This window comes from Rhamphochromis longiceps, linkage group LG3, assembly GCF_057381845.1.
Source record: "Rhamphochromis longiceps isolate RC_006_pf linkage group LG3, R_longiceps_female_GT1.1, whole genome shotgun sequence".
Classification (NCBI taxonomy): domain Eukaryota; kingdom Metazoa; phylum Chordata; class Actinopteri; order Cichliformes; family Cichlidae; genus Rhamphochromis; species Rhamphochromis longiceps.
This window is the reverse complement of record NC_140559.1, coordinates 1,577,465-1,603,947: the sequence shown is the minus strand read 5'-3', so window position 1 is coordinate 1,603,947 and position 26,483 is coordinate 1,577,465. Positions and strand designations below refer to the sequence as shown.

Here is a 26,483-nt window from a genome sequence, read left to right as displayed (position 1 = left end):
GCCTCCGTCCTCTGCTGAGTGTATTGGGGAACACTTGCAGCCCTCCGAGGACTGCATCCCACTGTTGCTGCCTGAGTCAAGCCACTGTGCTGCTCAGCCCCAGCCAGTGTCCACACTGCCAGGGGTCTCCGTACCTGCTGCTTCAGTGTCTGTCTCCACTGGAGGGCCCGAGGAGCCCGTCCAGTCTCAAGCCACGTTAGCTGGGGGTTCAGGTGAACCCAGCCAGCATCCTGCCTCATCGGCTGGAGGGCCTGAGGAGCCCGTCCAGCTTCAAGCCACGTCTGCTGGAGGGCCTGAGTCGCCCGTCCAGCTTCAAGCCACGTCTGCTGGAGGGCCCGAGCCGCCCGTCCAGCTTCAAGCCACGTCTGCTGGAAGGTCCGAGCCGCCCGTCAAGCTTCAAGCCACGTCTGCTGGAGGGCCCGAGCCGCCCGTCCAGCCTCAAGTGTCGTCTGCTGGTGGGCCCGAGCCGCCCGTCCAGCTTCAAGCCAAGTCAGCTGGTGGGTCCGAGGAGCCCACCCAGCACCACGCCTCGTCTGCTGGGGGTCCTGAAGGACCCAGCAAGCACATCCTCACATCTGCTGACGGTCCGGGGAAGTTTGTTCAGCCACCACCTGCTGAATCAGCCCCTGTGATTTCTACACCTGTGCCTTCATCCACGCCTGGTCCAGCCTCCGTGCCTTCGTCTGGTCCTGCCTCGTCGGGTCCAGCCTCCGTGCCTTCGTCTGGTCCTGCCTCGTCTGGTCCTGTGGTTGCCACACCGCCGTCAGAGCCAGCTCGACCTGTTCCGCTTCGCCTCTGCCGGCCGTTTTCCAGGCCTCTAAGTTGGCATCATGGCCTTCGGGGACGGCCTCCGGAAAGAGTTCGACGCCACCGCTGGCATCGCGGCCGACCTCCGGACTTGCTTAGTGGCCGCCACTGCCTTCCGAGTGGTCGGCCTCCTGATTGGTTTTGCCTGCGCCGCCACCATGTGCACGGTCGGCCCCCAGAACTGTTTGCCCGTCGCCGCCGTTGCTGTGTGCACGGCCGGCCCCCAGAACTGTCTTGGTCCTTGTGTTGTCGACCCCCGGGTCGACCCCCTGAACTTTTCTTGGACTCTTGTTGAGCTCTAGTTTTGTTTTTGATCTGTTTTCCTGTGTTCATGGACTGTTTTCTTGTGTTTTTGGACTCTTGTGCCCCTTGTTTTTGGTTTCATCCACAGCCGTTGCAATATTTTCAATAGATTCCATCACAGCTAGAGATGTTGAGCGATTTCTTCTGAACGATGAATGAATGATCATTCAATAAATCATATTTATCAATAAAAGAATCTAGTTTGTTTGTAAATAGCTTTTCAAGAATCTTTGAAAAGTCCAAAGTATGGATGCCTATCTCCCCACACCACACTCCCGGTGATGCCGTGAGACGTCGGTGTGTTGGTGGTTCTTGGTGGTGAGCGTTCAAGTATGCACACAGGTGTACAAACGGGTGTTCACAGACACAAACTACACCTTTCATGGATGCTACCTCAAGGCACATTGTGTGCTGTCGATCTTGTGTGATGCACAATAACATTTAATATTTAGTATTTACTGTTATTTACACTTAGCTAGACTATTGTAATTATGTTGTTTTCTTTTGCTTGTTTTCTCTTATTGTTTTTTCCTCTCTCAACAGCTGATCCTGAGCTGTGTGTCAATATGGCAAGGCCATAATAATCCACTTGGTAGAGCAAATCCAGTGGGTGCCTTCAGACAGCAATTGTAATGGTTACAGAACCACACCGGACCAACAACAAAAGAAAGTCTTTCTGTTCATAATATATAAGTATTTTTTTATTTAAAAATTTGTAAAATGAAATATATACCACAATTAAAAGAAAAAACACTTTTTATCTATATATCGTAATCCTTACATGTTTTTAAAAAGCGCAACAGAAGCAAACTGAATATTTACATTTACAAAAACAAAATGTCCCTTTTTCAGATGGTAAAACAAATTAATCTGAATAATTAACAAAAATGAATTATTCTTATTGGTTATCTGTTCAGGCATGGAGGATTATTGGATAATATGTATACCCATATAACTATATACACTACATATTTATCTGCATTGAAAATATATACTGTAACTTACTCGTAGACCCTTCTTCACCATTGTTTATTTAGGTGGTACAGTAACAGGGCCGTTAATGCCACTGAAAGTTCTCCTGAATAACTCGCTCTCCATCTCTCAATACTCACTCAGTCTCTTTCATGCACCACAACCAAAACAGTAACATTATAACAGAAATACTGAACCCATCACGATAAAATCACCTTAAGGATAATTTTAATGCTTTACAATCATACACAAAAACACTATAAACCCACACTGGGATATTTTATATATGAGGATAGAGCTGGGCGATAGAACAATAACGATATGTATTGCGATATAACTTTTTCTCAATAGAAAAATTAAACTATTGCGATAGACCTCGCCGCTCTTGTCCTCTTAAAAAAATAAAAAAAAAAGAACAGCCAATCCAAATTAAGTAGCGCAGAGCCGAACCAATCACAGCCGCAGCGTCACGTCACGTGACTTGTTACGTACAGCACAAGTGCCAAGCCGCACATGTGTATTTGTTTGGGAAGCAGCCAGCCACCATACCGCCCGGGTAAGGAGGAAATGAGTGTGCCGACTAGAAAAATCAACCGAGCGTGACCGAAGGTTACCGAAGAGAAAACAGATGATGGTTCCAATGCCGGAGAGATTGTCGAACGGAAGAGCCACAGAAGTTCCGTAGTGTGAAGGTATTTCGGCTATTTCAAGTCTGACAAAAAAAAAAAGAGTAGCGTTCACTGTAAATTGTGCCGAAAGCAAGTCTGGAAATAGTCTCTGACTGGAAGCGCTAATTCGTCATTCGGCTTTTGTCAGACTAAAGTAACTGTTAAAACTGTTTGAAAAGCTCAGCTATACAACAAGGAGAGATTGAGAATTTCCTTTTAGTTCTCAGTTTATTTGATATTGACAAAAGTTAGTCAGTTTTGTCTGTTCTTCTGTAAAACAAACTAAGATTTATTTTTAGAATTAATATTTTGTTTCTAAGTGGAATTGACAATTTAGTAGTCTGTTTCGTTTGTTCTATTTTGAAACTTAAACGCTTTAGCGGCTGCCTTTTGTGTAGTTTGCAATATTTGCCTTTATCTGAAAAAGTCTCATGTTCCTTAAGTACATCTACCCTGTTGAACTTATTATGGGAAATAAATATTTAAATAAAAACAAGCTGCTGATTATTTCACATTTTACTTGTGAGCAACGGCACATTTAAATCTTACAAATATAGTTATTTGGCTTATATCGTGATATATATCGTTATCACCTGAAATGAAAAAAAAACATATCGTGATAAGAAAAAATCTTATATCGCCCAGCTCTATATGAGGATCACCATAATATATGTATAATAAAAGATTATGCTGACTGCCTGTTGTAAGATTTAATATTTAGTATTTATGTGCGATGTTTGACCGTGTCTTGACCTATTATGATAAGCCAAAGCAAAGGGTTTCTGTCTGTCTCTGTGTTCCTTTGCTGCTTGTGCTAAAGGCTGTACGCCCCAGGTGGTTTTGCTTTGTTCGCTTTCTGCTGTATGTATGTTCTTGCTGTTCATATGATGCAGTGAATAAACTCTGTTTCAAGAATTCTAATCTTCTCCAGAGAATCTTTCTGAGTGCATTGATTTTAATTGGATCTTAAAAGCAATCCCGCTCGAAAGCTGTGCAGTCTTACAATTCATCACAATTGTATTATTACAATTTGTCAGTGAGAGTACAAATACAACTTAATAAGAGGAAACAACATTAGAAATGTAATCATCCTCATTTCACCTGCTCCACTGACACTGACACCGTCAATGGCAACACCTTCACTTCTTCACGACTGCGAATGTATGGAAACAACTTCTCAGTAAAAGTGTCTCTGAAGGTGTGAATGTGTTTGTTAATATCAGGACCAGAGAACGACAATTTTCCACTGTTCCAGTTCAGATTCACTCTGATCCTCTGGAGCTTCTTTTGTACTACGAGAGCAGTGAGAGGAGCTGATGGTGAGTGTGCGTAGTATTTATCTTCACATAATTTTATCTTCCATAATCCAGCACATAACTCTTTCTTCTTCTCCACAGACTTTGCCAACACACCCAGTTCCCACCCTGTACTGTCTCCAACTTCGACATCCCAGCTGTGAGTCCCTGAGTTAAAGCCCTCAGAGCCCAGGACAGAGTAGAACAAATGAATCCTCTCTGGATTATCAGGAAGCTGCTGCCTCTCTCCTCCTCTCACACTGGTCAGATCTTCAGACAGGATGAGGTTTGGATGAACAGTGTTTGGGTCCAGGATGAGAGGAGTGTAGGAGACCATGTATTTCATGTTCTTCCAGATGTTGAAGGTTAGGTTGCCCAGGTGTTTGGCCTGGTCTATCAGAGCTCCTGAGGGCAGCTGTGGATCATCCAGCAGGGGGCAGCGCTGGACTCTTTCCACTGCAGCCTTGTAGTTGTGCAGGAATGAGACGTCTTCAGCTCTCAGCTCCTCCTCTGTGGCTCTGACTGTGTCTGAAAGAGCTGCTATCTCTCTGCTCAGAGCCTCCATCTTCTCCTTCATCATCCCACTCTTCTGCTCCTCTTCCTCCCTTACTGCAGCAAGCCTGTCCTCCTCTTCCTCTGCAAGAAACTGGTGAAGTTTCTTAAACTGCTCCTTAATCTGCCTCTCTGTGTGTCGGGCCTGGACCTTAATGTGTTCTGCTGTTTGATCAAACTTCATTTTAGCTTCTTCATAAACCTTTAACTTCTCCTTTAAGGGCTCCAGAGTTTCCTGAAGTTCCTTCTTGTATTGTCGTGCAGGTTCATCGATGGGTCTGAATCTGTGATTGGTGTGTTTTTCTGAGGCGCAGCAGATGTGACACACTGTCTGCTGATGGTCCAGACAGAAGAGTTTGAGTTTCTCAGAGTGCAGACTGCAGTGAGCCTCTGAAGCTCTCTGATCTCTCTCCTGGAAGAATGAGGAACACATAGTAATGTAAGTTCTTAACTTTGTGCACATTTTTTGTAGAATTTCTTTTAATTGTTTATTGAATTGTTATATTCAAAGACATTGCAGGGTCTACCATATATTACAAGGTAGATCCTGCAATAAAACAACAGAGAAAAATCCAACAGTCATATGACCCCTTATGTGCAAGTGCTCATGTGCAACATTGGGATGGGAAAACTCCCTTTTAATTGAAAAAAAAAAAAGTCAGCAAAACCAGGCTCAGGGAAGGGTCCAATTCAATTTTATTCATATAGCACCAAATCACAACAGAAGTTGTCACAGGGCACTTTATATTGTAATTTAAATCATATAATACAGATAAAAACAATTATATGAACCCTCATAAACAGGACAAAAGACATGCTGTGGAAGAGAGCCAGAGATGAATAATCATAATTCAGTGCAGAGAAATATATAAAGGAAGAAAGGTGTATTTACACAGTGTGAGGTGTGTATACACCTCAAAGATGAGAGACTCACAACATCATGAGAATGCCCCAGCAGCCTACACCTATTGCAGCACAATTGTCATGATACTGGGTCGTGTGACCCAGTGTTTGAGTTTTTATGTGTCTTTTGTATTCATTTGTGTTCTAGTTTAGCTCATCTAGTTAATTTCTAGGTTGCAGTTTAGTCCTTTGTTTCTTAGTTGTTTCTGTCATCTCGCCCTGTACTGTCTACCTGTCATGTCTGTGTTGTACTTGTTGTCAAGTTCGTGTCATGTCTATTTCTCCATGTTTCCTGTTTTACTTTGAAAGAGTCTGGTGTTCTTTGTTCATTGTATTTAGATTGCTGCCCTGCTATTGTACTGTCTCCCTGCTGCCTCGCGAGCAAGAGGCAGTAGTGATGAGTCGTTCTGCCGGCTCTTTGATGTGAACGACGCGAGCTGGCTCCTTATCCTTATCACGTGTTTTTTTTTTTCCTTTCTCTCACCCTCTCTCTCTCTCTCTCTCGCACTTTTTTTCCTGCTTCACTCTGCACGTGAGCCTTGTGCTTTACGCTGGGCAGAGGGGGGAGGGGCGGTAGTTATACTCAGTAGCACAGGAACAGAGCCAGAGGGAGAGAGAGAGAGAAAGAGAGCCAGGGGCAACAACGTCACATTAGAAAGGTATAGTATAAATAGTGGTTTGCAGTGTTTTGTGTTGTTTTCACTTTAAATTTGTTTAAAAGGAAAAAGCTGAAAATTTAAATAGTTAAAAGTTGAAATGTGAATAGTTGATTTTTGTATTTTATGATTTCATTATTACATTTTATGTGGAGTGAATAAATAAAAGTATATTTACGGTGGCCCCTAGAGACAAAGCACGTACAAACTTCAAATCACGTACAAACTCTGAAGCATGTACAAACTCCAAAACACGTAAAAACATGTACAAACTCCAAAACACGTAAAAACTCCAAAACACGTAAAAACTCCGAAGCACATAAAAACTCAAAACACGTACAAAAGACAACAGAACTGCTCCAGGATGCTGGGCGCAGTGTTGAGCTTTTGAGGCTACACAAGCCAGCAAGTACCAACAACCTGATTTGGTGTGTGGTAGTCAGTGTTGGGTAAGTTAGTTTAAATTAGTAACTTAGTTACATTACTAGTTACTTCCATCAAAAGTAACTCAGTTACTTCAAGTTACTTGTTACTTTCAAAGTAACTAGTTACTAGGGAAAGTAACTTTGGTTTTACTCAGACTTTTCTTGTTAATGTGTTGCTAAATGGATACCCAGCAAGAGTGCCAGTCTTCTAGCTTGCTTACTTGCCACAAGTGCACTATGCCACCTACCAAAGGAAAAAATAATATGCATATTTCCATGAGAGAAATCCCACGTCTGGACCGTCGTTGACCGCCGCCATGATTCTAGCCTACTTTACAGCGTCATGTGCGCTTTTTACATCCAACACAAAAACTGCAGTCGTGGTGCTTTTGATTTATTAACAGTACTCATTTCTCTGAACATCTTTCATTACATGAAACAACAATGGGAATACTGAAGATCTCCTGACTTACCTGACAGCAGAGATCCTCCTCTGATCTGGAAGCCATTGAGTCTGTGAGTGAAGCTGAAAACAGGAGAGAGGCAGTACAGTCAGTCCTGGCTCCCCTCCCTCCTCTACCACCTTCACTGAAACTTCCTTTGAGTCGTGTTTTTGCTCAAACTCACATTCAGTGTGTGGAGCGTCAGCAGCTTGAAGCAGCAGTGTTGGAGTTTTCCACTTTTCTCTCCTGTAGCTGGACTCACTCAGAGGAAGCTGCTAGTTTGGTCTGAGCTCAGTCTGATCGTCTGTGCATCTCTCTTTACTGTGGAACAACAACAGGGTGGAGTTTCACTCGACTGTCTATCACAGCTGCGGTTGCTTCACCCACAATGTGGGTGTGCTTAATTCCAGAGCTTAGACGTTTAACTGATATCTGCTGTAAGACAAGTTAGAACATGCAAACTTGTAGAAAGCTCAAAAATAGCATGCCATTGTTTGGTGTAGTGTTTATTCTGCACCAGCTACAATGTGGAGTTTGCTCTAGTGGGATTGTCGCATATTAACACACAAAGGTGGACTCTTTTTCTATCTCAAGCTGTTATTCACCGTTTTCAAGGGTGTAGTAGTATTGTACTGTGTGCATTATTTATACATTATTTATACATACATACATATCAGTGAAATATATCTGATGTTTCACTTCCACTGAGTGACAAAGCCTAGAGGGGGTTTCTAATGTCAGGCTCAGAGATATAGAAAAATTAGTTTTGATCGAAACTGATGTGGTTTGCTGAACCAAGCACACCCAGAAGTCATGATGGTCAATGCTTGCTTGATTGAATGGGTCGAACAAAAACACATGTAGGCATTCTGAGCATGCTTTGATATACAATACATAGTTTCAGTTGCAACAGTAGAAGTGAATAAAATACTACTTACAGCAGAATACAAATACTATACACACAAGTCATGACCAATCCTTGCTTGATTGAATGGGAAGAACAAAACATGTAGGCATTCTGGGCATACTTTAATATACAATGCATACTTTCAATTGTAACAGTAGAAGTGACTGACGTTTCAGAAGTAAACACAAGGGTCAAAAATATTATATAATAAACCTATAGCCTCAGTTAGAACTAACAACATCATATCTAGACCATTCTATCTAGGGTAGAGGTACACGCCAAGGCTGCCCCCTTTCGCCTCTTCTCTTTGTCCTAGCAATTGAACCATTGGCTATTGCGATAAGGAACAATCAAAATATCTCTGGCATTAGAACAAATAATATTGAGTCCAAAATTGGATTATTCGCGGACGACATTATCTTAATGCTGTCCAAATTAAAGAGCTCAATTCCCCAGCTACTCAAGACAATTAACTCCTTTGGCAATATCTCCAGTTAAAAAATTAATGAATCCAAGTCGGCCATCCTCTTCTTTAACCATTCTGAAAGAATTAAACCACCTATTCAAACAATGTTTCAAGTTGCCAGAGACAGTCTTACCTATCTAGGTATAAAAATCACTCCAAAAATTAACAATTTGGTACATGCAAATTACTCTCCTACAATCAACTCTGTTATTGACTTAATCAATAGATGGTCTATGCTGCCAATCTCTCTGATTGGACATGTAAATATTCTCAAGATGAACGTTCTCCCAAAATTTCTATATCTCTTCCAAGTCATTCCTCTCAGCCCTCCAGATGACTTCTTCACAAAGGCAAAAACAATATTCATTAAATTCATTTGGAATAATAGACGAGCCAGACTGCGCCTTTCACTACTATATCTCCCGTATGACAGGGGAGGTCTGTGTGTTCCAAACCTCATATGGTACTACTGGGCTGCCCAGTTTTCTGCGGCCTCTTGGTGGTTTTCAACGACAACCTTACCCTGGGTAAATTTAGAAAGGACAAGCACTACCCCCTTACCGCTCAGCACTTACCTGTACTCCGCAAAGTATAAAGATCTGATGAAAGATACATCGAACCTCTTTGTTAAAAATACCATCCGTGTCTGGTTCGATGCACTCAAGTTTAAAAATGAAACGCCAGCACTATCCCACTTCTCACCTATCTGGGGCAATAGGGCCTTTAAACCCGGTTTGAAAGATTTGGGTTTTAAAATGTGGGCCGTCAGAGGCCTGTGCAAAGTTGCAGACCTATTTGACAAGGACACCCTACTATGTTTTAATGGCTTGACACAGAAATTTGGCATTCCAACTAAACATTTCTTCAAATTTCTTCAAATCAGAAGCTTCATTTCAAAAACTCAAAAATCCCTAACATTGCCCACTCTAAACTCATTAGAGGACATAGCAATAAACCATCAGCTGAAGAAGGGTTTAATATCCCGTTTTTATAGCAACCTCAGAGATGGCTCTCAAACATCCTCAGAAAAAGAAAGACTCGCCTGGTGTCAAGACTTAGAGTGTAGAATAACTACAGAGGAATGGCAAAAAAACAGCTTGAAAGCCCAAACACAATCTATAAACACTCAATTTAAACTAATCCAGTATAAATGGCTAATGAGAACACATATAACCCCAACATTATTAAACAAATTTGACCCCAAAACTCCGGACATATGTGTTAAATGTGTGGAAAAAGGCACACTGATGCATTGCCTGTGGGGATGCTCAGAAATCAGAAAATTTTGGAAAGAAGTTTTAGATGTATTTGCGCATATTACAAGTGTCAAGCTGAATCTATGTCTGAAACTATGCATCCTAGGAATTTTCCCCGCTGAAATCCAGCTGAGCAAAGTTCTCCAAAAAACCACAATCTTCTGCCTGTTACAGGCGAAATATAGCATAGCCAAATCATGGAGATCCATTAGTAGACCACACTTGAGAACTTGGTTGTCGACACTGTCAAAATCCCTCGCTTTGGAGAAACTTACGTCTATGATAAAGGGTAAACATGCTTCCTTTAAAAAAATGTGGGGAAATTTTTTGTTATTTTTGGAAAGTGAGGAGATGATCGATAGTGAACAGAAATGACTATATCCATTTAACCTGTATGGGAGAAGTAGTGTTGCAGCTGTCCTGGAATAATGCACTTCAACCTATTGACTCGCTGTGTTATACCTGTTTGTTTTTTTTGGAGCACTGTCTGTTCCCCTTGTTTTTTTTCTGTTTTTGTTTTTTGTTTTTTTTTGTGTGTGTGTGGGGGGGGGGGGGGGGGGTATTTTACTTATCTGTATATAATTTTTTTTCTGTAATAATATCTGAATGATCTACATGTGAGAGTATGTATAACTATATCTGTGTTTCCCCAACACTGTTCATACACGATGTACATATATTACTATTATACACTCAATTCTTTTTTTAATTTCCTCCTCTATTTTATTTGAACTCTCTCTTCCTGTTGGTTAAAATGTTGTTGGAAAAGCAATAAATAAATCTTTGAGAGAAGTAAACACAAGTACACTTATTGAGAAACATCCTGTGGTTAAGAGAGATTAAAAAAAAAGATAAGATCACCTTTATTAGTCCCACACGTGGGAAATTTGTGTCACAGCAGAAAGCTGACAGTGCAAAGTTACAGTAGCAAAATGTATAGAACAAACAAACAAACAAAAAACAACAACAGTGGAATAGGATAACAATAATAAGAACAAGATGCTATATATAATAGAATAAAATACAATAAATGGTGGTGAACAACAATTGGTGCAACAGTGCGAACGTTATTCCTCTCACACGCTCCTGCACACCAAATCTGGAACTACTGTCCATCATGTGTCGTCCTTTTTATCTACCTCGGGAATTTACATCGGTCATTATAAGTGCCGTTTATATTCCACCACAAGCGGAACGGTCACCGCCTTATGCGAGCTGCATGAGGCACTCACACAGCACCAGACACAACACCGGGACGCTGCGCTTATTGTGACGGGGTCTTTAATAGTGCCAACGTGCAGCGCCGAACTTTTATCAACACATCACCTGCCCCACCAAAGGTGAGAGGACACTGGACCACTGCTGCACTACGGTCAAGGACGGCTACAAGGCACAATCTCGCCCTCCGTTTGGCAAATCCGATCACGCCGCCATCTTCCTCATGCCAAAATACAAACAGAGGCTGAAACAGGAAGTTCCTGTTCAGAGGAAGGTCGCGCGCTGGACGGATCAATCGGTGGCCGCGTTACAGGACGCACTCGATGACGCAGACTGGGGCATGTTCAGAAACAGCTCCGACGATGACGTCAACGTGTTTACGGAAGCGGTTGTGGGATTCATCGGGAAACTAGCGGATGATACCGTGGAGACAAAGACTATCACAACGTTTCCCAACCAGAAGCCGTGGGTGGATAAAACCATCCGCGACGCTCTGAGATCCCGCACCGCTGCCTACAACACGGGACTCATGACGGGGGACATGGACCCGTACAAAGCCGCGTCATATAACGTGTGGAGGGCGGTGAAAGAGGCGAAGCAGCGCTACGGGAGGAAACTAGAGTCACAACTCCAACAGAGTGACTCTAGGAGCCTGTGGCAGGGACTAAGGACAATAACGGACTATAAAGCACCAACAACCGGTATGACGAACGCGGCCGTGACTCTGGCAGACGAGCTGAACACTTTCTATGCTCGCTTCGAGGCTGCAGCTAAGGTCTCCAACAATGCTAGTGTTAGCGGCGCTAACGGCTGCAGACAGGAAGATACTGCCAGCACCGGAAACGTGCTCGTCATCTCCGAGCATGAAGTAAGGAGAGCCTTCAAGAGAGTGAACACCAGGAAAGCAGCAGGACCAGACGGCATCCCAGGTCGTATCCTAAGAGACTGCGCATACCAGCTAGCTCCTGTGTTCACTGAGATATTCAACATCTCTTTATCTCAGTCGGTGATCCCCACATGCTTCAAAGAGTCCATCATTGTTCCTGTCCCGAAGAAACCCCACCCTGCTTCTCTCAATGACTATCGCCCTGTAGCCCTCACCTCAGTAGTGATGAAGTGCTTTGAACGCCTGGTCAGAGACTTCATCATTTCTTCACTACCAGACACACTGGACCCACTACAGTTCGCTTACCGTCCAAATCGTTCCACAGACGATGCCATCTCTCATCTCCTCCACACATCACTCACTCACTTGGACACTAGAAGGGGGAATTATGTTAAAATGCTCTTCATAGACTACAGCTCTGCATTTAACACCATAATTCCCTCCACACTCACCACCAAGCTGGAGCATCTGGGACTCAGCTCATCTATGTGTCAGTGGATCTCCAACTTCCTAACTGGCAGACCACAGGCAGTAAGGATGGGCGGACATGTCTCAGCCTCCACCACTCTCAGCACTGGAGCCCCCCAGGGGTGTGTTCTGAGCCCCCTGCTGTACTCTTTGTACACATATGACTGTGTGGCCACTACCAGCTCCACCACCATCATCAAGTTTGCTGACGACACCGTCGTGGTGGGCCTGATCTCTGATAACAACGAGACGGCCTACCTGAAGGAGATTAGGAATCTGGAGAACTGGTGCCAGAGGAACAACCTCCTTCTAAACGTCAGTAAGACAAAGGAGCTGATAGTGGACTTCAGCACTAAGCAAGAGAGGAACTACCAGACCCCCGTCATCAACGAGTGCCCAGTGGAGAGAGTGGACAGCTTCAAATACCTCGGAGTTCACATCACGCAGGACCTGTCATGGTCCTGTCACATCAACACCGTGGTGAAAAAGGCCCGACAGCGTCTCTACCACCTCAGACGCTTGAGAGACTTCCAACTGCCCTCCAAGGTGCTCAGGAACTTTTACTCGTGCACCATAGAGAGCATCCTGGCGGGAAACATCTTAACCTGGTTCGGGAACAGCACCATGCAGGACAGACGAGCTCTACAGAGGGTTGTGCGGTCAGCTGAGCGCACCATCCGCTCCGAGCTCCCTGACCTGCACTCAATCTACAGCAGGCGGTGCTGGACCAAGGCCAGGAAGATCGTGAAGGACCTCAGCCATCCCAACAACAGACTGTTCTCTCTGTTGAGGTCAGGAAAGCGATTCCGCTCCCTGAAGACCAACACAGAGAGACTGAGGAGGAGCTTCTTCCCGCAGGCGATACGGTCTCTCAATCACACCACCACACAGTACTGACCCACACATACGGTTCTTACACACACACTGGACTTTCTGGACTTTGGTTTTGCACAACACTGGTCACTATATTCTTCATTTCCGGTTAATACTTGTACAGCTGCTGTTATTGTGTATATATTTATTTATATTTAGATTTCTTCATACATTCTTATATAGTTCTATATTGTGTATTTTGTTGTACAGTTATTTTATTTTCAACTTTAATTTATATATTTATCTTTATCTTATTCTTCCCAGTTAAATTTACCCTTCATTCTAATTTGTGTTGTACAGTTATTTCATTTTTAACCTTAATTTATATTTTATTCCTTCCTAGTTAAATTTACCCTTTTTAATTTTTCATATTTATTTCCTATCTTATTCATAGCCTTTTCCGTTTTTGTTCTCTTTAGGTCACGAGCAGTTGTCCAAGCATTTCACTACATATCGTACTGTGTATGACTGTGTACGTGACAAATAAAATTTGAATTTGAATTTGAATTTGATCCTGGCTGAGAAAGGAGGATTGTGTCTTATTCAACACCACGTGCTGCACCTATATACCAGATAATGTACATTCTTTAAACTTCAGATGCTATAGAGACTTTTGATCGGCATTGGAGTTTTCCTGGTTTTATTTTATTTTGCTCTTCTTTACTTGTGTTATACCTTGTTTAAAGGCTGTAATCCCACAGATGATAAGTTTATTACTCACAGCATATGCAGATGTACCACAAACCGATGAAGATCATGAAGACTTCCTTTCCTATTTGTAAGATGAAGATGAAGTGCAACTAATGATGTAGTAACTGAAAATGTGAAAGACAAGTAGTTACTGATGACTTGTACATTTCATTTTTCTGTTCAACAGGGGGGAATGTCAAAGGAATATTGTTTTTATATAATGTGATCAGCTTCATGAAATGTATTCTTTTATTGAACACTAAGCAAATGTCTACGTTACTTTTGACATGTACTTTTGTGTGATAAACAACTAATAGCTTTCTCTTTCTGTAAGAACATACAGATTTAGAAAAAGCTCAGAGTTCTTAGAATAAGAAGCTATTTGTACACACACACACATACAGACAAGTATAAATAAAGTATAAATAAAGAACGCAGACAGTGATAAGACGCAGTTCGTGTGTCTATGACTGCCCTCGCGAGTAAAAGACAACTGCAGTGTTTGTGTTTTTCTAACTCAGGTGTCTTAGCTGAAGAACTATGGGGTGATTTAAAGAAATCCCCTGTCAGCACTAAAATATTTTATCTCCTTCTCTTTACTCCAGGTGTTTGTCCTTCTCTGCTCTCTAATTAAATCAGCCAAGATGCTTGCTTATCTTTTTCGGCAGCCAGGTGCATGTACACACTAACAATAATTTTTGGTTTTGAAGAAAAGGCAGGGTGCCATATATTTGCTCAGGGGGCTTCTTCAAAAACACATCACAAGATGACCTTTGTTCACCTCCTATCCGGTTGTTCAGTGATGACCCGACGAATCCTACTTCCGGGTCTAAAGTAGTCTGCGTTTAATATAGCTTTTGTGTTGTTAACATGTTTAATGTTATGTATTTTCTTCTATTTGATCTCAAAAAGCTCCTAAAACAGTCAGTGATCACTGTTGACCTCCCTCGGCTTTTATTACCGCTAATCATTTATTTAAGCTCAGTTTTTAAAACCTTAGGATGTAACTACAGCCCAGCCCATGCAGCAGTATATGAACGACTAACCTCGTATTGTGGATGGATTATCTCAGTTGTTCTCCTGGCTGAAGTTTGGTCCTTTTACAGCATCCTGCCATGCGATTACATTTGTTCCTGACCACCGAGAACACTCACATTAACTTTTAGCGAGTGGAAAAAAAGTTAGCTTGTTTATATTATGCTAACATAGCTGTGTCGCTAGCGGTCACGTAGCACATCATGATATACCAGCTAGTCCAACTTCAGTAACCCTACAAACATCACTGCTGTTTAGTTTTCTGTCTTCATTTATGCTGCAAGTGATAGCAGAGCTGTACGTTTTAATTTGTTTCCAAAACCCCGCAGTCAGGACATGCTATATTGTATTTAGATAGAAGCTAGCGAGCTAACTCCCTGCTAACTTCTAACTCCGTTAAAATGTCATAAATTCCGTTTTCATGGATGCCTGGATGTTAAACTCAATTGTTACACCTGGTAGAGCAGAATGCTGATCATTTTATTAATTTGATTTTTGATTTGATTTTTTTTTTATTGATTAGCATTCAAATATCTCAGTGAAAACAGAACAAAGATCTACCACAAAGCAAGAAAGCATGAGACAAGGCTAATCAAAAGGTATTGGCTGAAGCATTTGCTTATTACGCCAACCCTTTTCACAAAATATCTTTTTGCATGCAGCTCCTGTACACAGGGCTTGAAGGAAATAATAAAACAAAGCAAAAACCAAACAAACAAACAAACAAACAAACAAAAAACGTTCCACCTTAGATAAGTAACTACATCAAAGCAAAAGAATCAAGAGGGGTTTTTTTCTTTTTTTTTTCTTTTGCTCTTTTCATTCTTGATTTATATATTTTTCTAATACTTTATTTTTAAACATATTCAGAATCAGAATACTTTATTGATCCCTGGGGGAAATTATTTTTTGTTACAGTGCTCCATTTTAAACCAACATTAAGACAAGACAGACAATACACTAACTAAGAATAGTACAATATATACATATATATACATACATACATACATAAGTCACTCATAAATAAATAGTTGGAAAAGAAACATGTGTAGTTGTAGCAGCAAACAGTGTGTTAAGTGGATGCGTTGTACAGGGAGATGGCCACAGGCAGGAATGATTTCCTGTGTCGTTCAGTGGTGCTTTTCCGTAATCTCAGTCTCTCACTGAACGTGCTCCTGTGACTGACCAGCATGTCATGGGAGGTTTTATCCAACATTGTCTTTATCTTGGACAGCATCCGCCTCTCCGACACCACCTTGAGGGAGTCCAGCTCCATCCCCACAACATTGCTGGCCTTACGGATTAGTTTATTAAGTCTGTTGGCATCTGCGACCCTCAGCCTGCTCCCCCAGCATGCAACAGCATAGAGGATCGCACTGGCCACAACAGACTCATAGAAAATCCTCAGCATTTTCTGGCAGATGTTGAAGGACCTCAGTCGCCTCAAAAAATAGAGACGACTCTGGCCCTTCCTGTAAAGTGCTGTGGTGTTTTTAGCCCAGTCCAGTTTATTGTCAATGTGTACTCCAAGGTATTTATAGTCCTCCTCTAACAGAAACACATCTCTGCTTTATATTTGTCCTTATCTTGTTTTTTTTTTTAAAGAAATCTGTTCCCCTTAAGTCATATTGACTCTCTCTGACTTTGAACAGCTTCTGAGTACTGGGGCAAAGCACGTTATTTTGTGCTTTATACATTATCTGTGCCATTTTATATTCAACTAAATCATAAAATTTCAGGGTATTCAGATTAATAAACAAAATGTTAGTTGGTTCTATATAGTTTGATTGGTTTATAATTCTTATAGCTCTTTTTTGTAACTTGAAAATAGGAAAAGTGTTCGTTTTATATGCATTACCCCATATCTCCAGACAGTAAGTCATATATGGAAGCAACAGAGTACAATAAAGTGTGTATAATGATTTTTTGTTCAGGACATGCTTTGTTTTATAGAGAATAGCAATGGTTTTTGACATTTTTGTTTTCACATGGTTTATATGAGACTTCCAACTCAGCTTCTCATCAATTATCACTCCAAGAAATTTATTTTCGTACACTCTTTCAATTTCAATTCCATTAACCCTTATTTTAGATACATTTTTCATTTGTCTAGTGCCAAAAATAATAAATTTTGTTTTCTTTATATTTAATGATAACTTATTTACATCAAACCAGTTTTTTAATATATTTAACTCCTTTTCCGCTGTAGTCAGAAGCTGTTCTAGGTTTTTACCTGAGCAGTACAGAGTGGTATCATCAGCAAACAATACAGATTTTAACAGTTTGGAAATGCTACATATGTCATTTATATATAATATAAATAATTTAGGGCCCAGCACAGAGCCCTGAGGAACACCACAAGTTACCTTCAACTGCTTAGATTTTACATTATTGAATTCGACATATTGATATCTTTCATCCAGGTAACTTTTCATCCACTTGTATGCTAACCCTCTTATGCCATATCTCTCTAGTTTATTCATTAATATAGAATGATCAATTGTATCAAACGCCTTTTTTAAGTCTATAAAAACACCAACAGTATATTCCTTATTATCTATTGCATTAGATATCCCTTCAACAAGTTCCATCACTGCCATCGAAGTGGACCTTTTCACTCTAAAGCCATATTGTTTATCACTTAGGAGATTATGCTTCTCAATATATTTATCAAGTCTATTAACAAATAACTTTTCTAAAATTTTTGAGAACTGTGGGAGTAGTGATATTGGCCTATAATTGGTAAACTGACATCTCTCTCCGTTTTTATGGATTGGAATAACTTTTGCTATTTTCATTTGTGAGGGAAACACACCAGTTTGAAAGGACAGATTACAAATGTATGCGAAAGGTTGCACTATATATTCTATAATACTTTTAACTAATATCATGTCAATACCAAAACAGTCAGTGGACTTTTTATTTTTAAATGTCTTCACAATGTTAATTATTTCTCTATGAGTTACAGCACCAATAAACATGGAGGACACATTCTGAGTAATATGTTTATTTAGATCGTTATTATTTCTTGACTCTGGAATTTCTTTTGCTAAATTAAAGCCAACATTTACAAAGAAATCATTAAATTCATTTGCAATGTCTTTAGTTTTATCAAGCACAATATCTTTATCTTTTTAAAAATAATCTGGATAATTCTTATTTTTTGAGCCCTTTTTGATTATACTGTTTAATATCCTCCATGTTTCTTGTGTGTTACTTCTACTTTGCTCCAATAATTTGTGGTAATATTCTTTCTTACTTGTTCTTGTAATATTTACTAATCTATTTTTATATAACGTGTACTTTATTTCAGCATTTTTTGTCCTCTGTTTTATGAATCTCTTATATAGATTATTTTTCTTTTTACATGCATCTTCTATCCCCTTTGTGATCCATGGCTTATTTGATCTGTGATGCTTTCTAGTGATCTTCATTAAAGGACAATGTTTTTCATATAGTGAAATTACAGTTGATAAGAATGCATCATATGCACTATTTGAATCTTCATTTGCAAAAACCTCATTCCAACTGTGTTCCTTTAAGTCCACCTAGAGGGCAGCAATGGCTCTTGTTGTTCTATGTCGTGTCATATCAAATATTTGATTCTTTTGTTTAGTTTTAATCCCAAAATAATTTTGAAAAATTGCAAAAACAGGAAGATGATCGCTTATATCAGTTATAAGAAGTCCACCTACTATTTCATGGTCAATTTTATTTGTGAAAATATTATCTATCAATGTAGCTGTATCAATTGTTATTCTACTTGGTTTTATAATTACAGGGAAAAGGGAGTTACTATACATTGTATTTACGAAATCTGTTGTTTTCTGATGTCCATTTGGGTTTAGCAAATCTATATTAAAATCACCACAAATTATTTGCACTTTTTTATCACTTAGGTTGCTAAACATAGCAGCAAGTTTTTCATTGAATATCTCAAGGCATGAACCTGGTGTCCTATAGATGCAACTTATAATTATATTGTTAGCTTTTTCAACATTAATTTCAATAGTGACACATTCCAATACATTATCTATGGTGCATGACATACATTCAATCAGACTACATTTCAAAACTTTATCTACATATAAAGCAACACCGCCTCCTTTTTTATTCACCCTGTTCATTGTAAATAATTCGTATCCTTCCAGTCCCATTTCACTAACTTTCATATTATCGAGCCATGTTTCTGATATTGCAATTATATTAAACTTTTTTAACTTACTTAAACATTCTGTAATTTTAGAAAATTTTTTATACAGGCTCCTACTATTGAAATGTATGACCGACAATGCATTTGCCATTTTAATATTCACATTGAATTGGTCATCTGTATAGTACTCACAAGTATTATTGGTGTTATTGTAGAAGTGGGTATCTGGGTCAATGTTACTTTCAGGGTCATGCATGTTGTGCTCTGCATAGTTAAACGTTTTGAAGTTCGTTTTCTCAGCGTGTGTGGCAAAATTGAAGATGAAAGACTTTAGACAGTTTTTCAACTCTCAGTAATGCCATAGCAATTGTTTGATATATGGACCTGCAGCGGAGTTTAGACCGAGACACGGCTAGTGACGTCAGACTGAACAACCGGATATCAGGGACTGGCTACCTGCAGCTCCGGAGCTCCATGCGGTTCTTTAGTCCTTATACTGCGGCGCCACGTGGTTTGGGGAAAAAAATTATAAGTATTTAACTGAAGTGTATTTGTGTTAGTTCTTTTAAAACTTGTAGTTCTAAATTCTAAGACTATTGTGATCTTGAAATATAACAATAAAACTATATGCTACAGGGCTCGGAAAATTTCAAAATCCCTGGTAGTCCTTTGGGCAGGGACTCTTCAATTTTTGGTAGCCCGAAATAAATTTAAGTAGCCCGAATAAAAAAGAGCAATTTTGTTTTGTTTCTTGTTTTGTTTCCGTTACAATAGAACAAAACATTAATCAAAAAATTTTTGAAACACAAATTACAACTTTGTATAAAAATTACAATCATCAACTCAAATATTTGGTTCTAATTGAACAGAAATTTCTATGAACTTGTAAGAACTGTCTAGGACATGAATCAGTCTGTGTCAGATCCTGAATTTGAAATTTCCGCTGAAGTCACGGGTAAGAGGCAAGTGGAACCAAGATCTAGGCCATTTGCTTTTTGAAGTTTGCAAAGACTGCTAAATTGTGCCAGTGGTAGTTCACTCTTTGCAACATAGTACACTGTTCTAAACAGATTTTTTCAGGTTTATTTTTAGTATGTTACTTGCAATTGGTGTTTGTTCTGGGAAAGATATTGGAGACTGAGCAATAATGCATTTCTTGCATTTCTCACAGGTTCTAATGCACTGTAAAATGTAATATTGTGTTTAATTAAAAATATTAAATAGGCTGAACTCAATTTTTATCAATTTGTCATTAGAACTCGATTTAAATAAGTTACCAGTACTTTTTATGCAAAATGCTGATAAACTCAATTTATTTGAGTTGTCTTAACCTGGAAAAACTTTTTTTTTTTTTGCCTGTCCCGTTTGGCTCTTTTGCCATCAGAATTATTGTCTAAAGAAAGATGGCCAAGATGATTTACTTTACCAAATTGACCATCCCAGCTTTTATTGTTTATTTTATTTTCACTTGCTGAATACGGGACAGACTTGACTGGGGGAAAGAAGGGGAGAAAGAAAGAGAAAGAGCTGAGAAGAGGGACAGGGGAGAAGGGCAAAAAACAAAAACCAACAGAATGGGAAAAAGAAAGAAAAATGCATCTATCGATCACCTGGATCACCTGTTGAGAAAGAAAAAAGAAAACAAGCAGAAGAGAACACAAGAGACCAAGGAAGACCAACAGAGGGGCAGCCGCGCCACTGTCCCAGAAAGAGCTGAGGAGAGTCCCAGATGAGGGCTCACTCAGCATCCGCGGAGCAGAAGCCAGGGGGGGTTGCAGTGACGCGCCCGTGAGCTCCGCCGGCAGCCAGCTGTGCCTGAGTGACCGAGGCCGGGGGCACCCCACCTCCAAAGTGGCCCGAGCGAGCCCCAGGCTCCGATTAGCGGCCGCCAAGGAGTGAGCCGGTGTGTACCTGGACGCCCATCCCCAGACACAAAGAACCACCAACGCACCGATGTCTGAGAGTGTCTGCCACTGGCAGGGGAAGTGGTTGTGGGGGGAGATGTCCCCAGAGAACCACCAACGCACCGATGTCTGAGAGTGTCTGCCACTGGCAGGGGAAGTGGTGGTGGGGGGAGATAGGCCTCCAAACCTTGGAGGGCCTGAGAGGTGGCTTTTTTTTTCCTATCAGCCTTTCTGACATGTCTCCCCAATGTGATGTTTGCGTAAAGTTGGTCAGAAGGTTCCTTTGTAAGTGCACATGCGCCATTAGCGTGCTGCCTGCTGAAACCGTAATTTCCTTCGGGATTAATAAAGTATTCTAAATACTACAACAAAATTGGAAACTGTCCATCATTGGCACGAGATCCCCCCCGAGGGGATGGGACGGGATGGGAAGGGAGGGCGGGGTCAGGGGATGCGGGTCCCCCGCCGAGGGAGGGAGGTAGGAGGTCGGGGTCGCGAGATCCCCCCGAGGGGATGGGACGGGATGAGAGAGAGAGAGAGACAGAGAGAGAGAGAGACGTGAGTTTGACAGAGAGCACACGTGCAAGCGCGGACGATAAAGTCTTGTAAAAGGTGGCTGAGAAACACCCCGGCGAAAGCACAGCGCGTCGCGCGGCGAGATGATAAGAGCACGGATGGCGGGTACTAAGCGCGTCGGGGTTACAGGTTACAGAGGCGGTGTCCGGGCGCGTGCCGTACAACAACGGCAACAAGGTGCCAACAAGAAAGAAGAAGACGAAGAAGACAATGTCACGCACTAGACCGTGGGAGCCAAAGAGCACTAAGGTCGGTACAGGTGGATCGCAATCGCCGGCGGTGTCATCGTCCTCCTCCTCCCGCTCACCATCGCCATCGCCAGCACGTTTGGCGTACGCGGGGTGGTCGGCTCCGGTTGCGACCGGCCACGTTTCGCTATCGAGGGCTAGGGGTCGAGGAAGACCAAGAGCGGCAGCGGCGGCAGCAGCTACAGGAGAACTTGGAGGAGGACGAGAGCGAGGAAGAGGAGCAAGAGGCCGAGGGGGACGACAACGACGGCCCGAACGCTCGCAGATGAGGAGGAGCGCCACTCGGAGGATCAGGAGGACGAGAGCGAGGAAGAGCAGCAAGAGGCCGAGGGGGACAACGACGGCCCGAACGCTCGCAGACGAAGAGGAGCGCTACTCGGAGGATCAGGAGGACGAAAACGATGGGGTGGCGGACCATAGGTATTTCGCGGAAGAGGATCACGGTTACGAGATGGCGTCGCAACTCTGCCAGGACGGCGGCTCGCAAGGCGAGTCGAACCGCCGAGGGGGAGAGGAAGAAGCAGGCGCCGAACCGGGGCGGCGGACTCGGGAGGTTTGGCGAGAGGACGACGCCGGCCGTGCTGCAGTTGGCATTCATGATCTTGGACGCGGCCGCGGCGCTGTCAGTGAAACTTGCGACGCAGATGTAGCCGACGATTATGACTACGATGACGAAGAAGGCAAAGACTATGAAGAAGAAGAAGACGTCCTCGCCGATGATGATGATGAAGAAGAAGAAAAAGAAGAAGACGTCCTCGCCGATGATTATAACGATGACGATGAAGAAGAAGACAAAGACTATGAAGAAGAAGAAGAATTAGAAGAAGAAGAATTAGGAGAAGAAGACGACAACGACGACCAGGACGAGGCCCCACCGAAGAGGCCGTGGCGGCGGCGCGAGACGAGGCCTCCGCGTTCATGGCCTACTTTCCGCCGGAGATAGAGGACTCGGTGATCGCCATGACCAACCTGGAAGCGGACAGGCGCAGGCCCTCGGCGGCTCCGCGGGACGAGGAGCAGGAGGACGAGGGCCCGACACGATCATCCTCTCCTACGTGGCCAAGAAGAACAAGAACGTGCTGCTCCTCACCACCGCTCCTCGCTACTACCACCGCCATCGATCCGGCCCCGGCCTAGCCGCCGCATCAGCAACGGCAGCGGCGGTAACAGAAGCAGCGGCGGCAACAGAAGCAGCGGCGGCAACAGAAGCGGCGCAAAACCGCCCTTGGTGCTGCATTACAACCGCACCAAGGGAGGCATCGACAACCTGGACAAGGTCGTGAGCACGTACAGCTGCAGGAGAAAGACCCGCAGGTGGCCCGTGGCCCTTTTCCACAACATGGTCGACGTCGCGGCCTACAACGCGTTCGTGCTGTGGAGGGAAATTCATCCCGACTGGATGCCGGGCAAGCTCAACAGACGACGGCTCTTCCTCGAGCGACTGGGCAAAGCGCTCGCGCGCCCCATGCTCGAAGCCAGGGCTTTAGCGCGAGGAGGAGGAGGAGGCAGAGTCGCGGCCTGAGGCGCTACCGCCGAGGCCAACAGTGCCGACGAGCGCGATGCTTGCGCCGCCGCCTCTGACGCTACGCCACGCGACTCCTCTCCGGTCAAGAGGCGAAGGTGCCGCGTTTGTCCCAGGAGCAAAGACGTCAAGACCAAGATCCTGTGCCGCGAGTGCCGAGCGCACATGGATGATACAGCAGAGGATTGGGAGAATGTCATATGGTCAGATGAAACCAAAGTAGAACTTTTTGGTATAAACTCAACTCGTCGTGTTTGGAGGACGAAGAATACTGAGTTGCATCCCAAGAACACCATACCTACTGTGAAGCATGGGGGTGGAAACATCATGCTATGGGGCTGTTTTTCTGCCAAGGGGACAGGACGACTGATCCGTGTTAAGGACAGAATGAATGGGGCCATGTATCGTGAGATTTTGAGCCAAAACCTCCTTCCATCAGTGAGAACTTTGAAGATGAAACGAGGCTGGGTCGTCCAACATGACAATGATCCAAAGCACACCGCCCGGGCAACAAAGGAGTGGCTCCGTAAGAAGCATTTGAAAGTCCTGGAGTGGCCTAGCCAGTCTCCAGACCTCAACCCCATAGAAAATCTGTGTCGGGAGTTGAAAGTCTGTGTTGCTCGGCGACAGCCCCAAAACATCACTGCTCTCGAGAAGATCTGCATGGAGGAATGGGCCAAAATACCAGCTACTGTGTGTGCAAACCTGGTAAAGACCTATAGTAAACGTTTGACCTCTGTTATTGCCAACAAAGGTTATGTTACAAAGTATTGAGTTGTATTTTTGTTATTGACCAAATACTTATTTTCCACCCTGATTTACGAATAAATTCTTTACAAATCCTACCATGTAAATTCATGGATTTTTTTTTCACATTCTGTCTCTCACAGTTGAAGTGTACCTCTGGTGCAAATTACTGACCTCTGTCATCATTTTAAGTGGGGGAACTTGCACAATCAGTGGCTGACTAAATACTTTTTTGCCCCACTGTATGCCCCGGGGGGTCCTAGCGACCCCCACCGTAATCACCATAACACACATATGCCCCGTGGGGGTCCTAGCGACCCCAACCCTATCATCGTCATCATCATCATAACACATATATACACATATGCCCCGGGGGGGTCCTAGCGACCCCCACCCTAATCACCATAACACACATATGACCCGAGGGGATCGCTAGGACCCCCACCCTAATCATCATACAACACACATATGCCCCCCCCCCCCCCCCCCCAGGGGGGTTACCAAGACCCCCCCATCACCACCACCACCACCATCATCATCATCAATACCATCCTAATAACAACACACACGCCCCTCGGGGGGTCACTACGACCCACGCCCCGAGAACAGGCGGGCGCACAAGGGTTAAGTAGTGATGTGCGATACCACTGATTTTCTTTCCGATCCGATACCAAGTAATATTCAGGGTGGTATCGACCATACTGATCCGATACCAATACTTTGTACAAAAACTTATTTTATTTATTGTATCTCAAATTATAGCATCATAATGATTACAGGACATCAGATTACTTGTTCTTATCACTTAATAATGCAGGGTTCATCATATAGAAATACAAAAACTGAAGTTGTGCCTCTTTGAACAGCTTGCCTACCTGCAGCACTAAAGGACTCCATGAGAGACGTCTGTCTCGCCCTAGCAGCACCTGTCCCTGTCCTCCTCTTCAGTTCGTGTCAACATACGCTCGTCATATTCTGTGATATGATCTACTCTGAGGTGTTTGACAAGGTTAGTGATGTTGCCACAACCATACATGCCAACCCTGCCAATTTTTCCGGGAGAATACCGAATTTCAGTGCCCCTCCAGAAAATCTCCCGGAGCCACCATTCTCCCGATTTTCCACCCGGACAACAAAATTGAAAAACCATATTGCAGAGTTCATAGCGCGCCCCAGCCAATTCCAGTTTCCAGCAATGGCGGCAGCGACTTAGTTTTAATATCACTCTTATTTCTCTTTCTGGGTCGCAAATTTTTTTTAACATATTTTCAGGTGAGAATGTAGCTGTGCAAACTTCAAATATCTGAGCCGATCGACACATTGTCTTCAAACCCCCGCGGTCTTTCACTACTCAGGTTAAACATGATATATAAGTCACTTTGATAACTTAAAAATGTTATTGTTTGGCTTTTTCAGTGTTTTATTTGTTTGTGAGTAAATCGGTTTGGCTGAGATTAAAGTTATTAGATTAGATTAAGTTAAATTTAACTTTATTAATCCCTCGGGAGGGTGCCTCCGGGGTTTTCACACAGCTGAATAAACGTCAAACAGAAAATGATTAAAGAGAAGTGTGAGACGGTCGAGTGTTTACGTCAGTACCCTATTATATTTTAGATAGCAAGGAGCAGAAGGCAGAGTTTCACTCCACTGAGGGAGCTCATGACGTACTACCCAGCTTTCTTTAGACCGTAAAGGCCGGGTCCTCAGAAGCAGCCTCTGAATTTGGACACCCCCGCTGTTTCCGGGCCGGCCAATAATAACGGTGACATTTAACATGTTTTATCCGATAAATAAACCCTGTAAGATGTATTAAACACCCCCCCCCCCCCCCACGGCCCTTTTGAATGTCTCCCTAGTGTGGCCACAACACCTCACTCTTGGAGCACTTTTTTGCCACATGTATCGCAAACCACGTCTCAGCTGTTTTGTGGAGGTAAAATAAGTCCGCACATGACTCCAATTACGCTCAGCCATTGTTGTGAGTGCGCACGCCAGCGGCTGCGAGACATTTATACAGCCGTATTTCGCACATGACTATGAAAGGCGGAAGAGGAAGTAGTTCCTTTGAATGTAGACAAACTGAATGTTATAGTTTCTTTCCACTGTGTTTCTTTTAATGACAAACTACAAATTTACTCTAAATTACTAAAATATCGATATTGTAATGTGAGAATTGATTCTAGAACATAAATGACTGGTATCGGAAGAATCGATATTTCAGGATCGATCCACACATCACTAGTTTTAAGGCTAAGGGCAGAGGAAAGATGAGGTCCCACTCTAACTTTCTGTACATGGTCTGAGCGAAAGTTTATAATCTAGTGGCATGTTGTAGAAGGAAGTCCGATATCCAGCAGTTTTACTATTAGTCTGTTCAGGAGTATCTTATTAGAAGTAGAGCTAAAGTCAACAAAGAGCAGCCTAGTGTAACGCCCGCCATTGTAGCAATGGCGTTTTCAGTTGATCTGTTAGCAAAATATTTTCATTGTCTTTCATTTTACATTATGTAA

General features: G+C 42.7%; 1 protein-coding gene across 1 annotated transcript; it reads right to left on the bottom strand.

Annotated features, from left to right (window-relative positions):
- Positions 1-1,848: 1,848 nt before the first annotated feature.
- On the bottom strand, positions 1,849-7,414 carry LOC146672470 (E3 ubiquitin-protein ligase TRIM39-like). The gene is made up of 3 exons (XM_085386492.1): positions 7,209-7,414; positions 7,055-7,107; positions 1,849-5,009 (listed from the first exon to the last, which is right to left on the bottom strand). The coding sequence occupies exons 2-3, from the start codon at positions 7,088-7,090 to the stop codon at positions 3,843-3,845; spliced, it is 1,203 nt and encodes a 400-aa protein (XP_085242618.1). The 5' UTR covers positions 7,091-7,107; positions 7,209-7,414; the 3' UTR covers positions 1,849-3,842.
- Positions 7,415-26,483: the final 19,069 nt, after the last annotated feature.

Bases quoted from the DNA above. Each gene is read 5' to 3' on its own strand.
- LOC146672470 (XM_085386492.1), bottom strand. From the start codon at position 7,090: ATGGCTTCCAGATCAGAGGAGGATCTCTGCTGTCAG. The intron at 5,010-7,054 runs GTAAGTCAGGAG...TCATTCTTCCAG, and splicing joins AGGAGGATCTCTGCTGTCAG to GAGAGAGATCAGAGAGCTTC.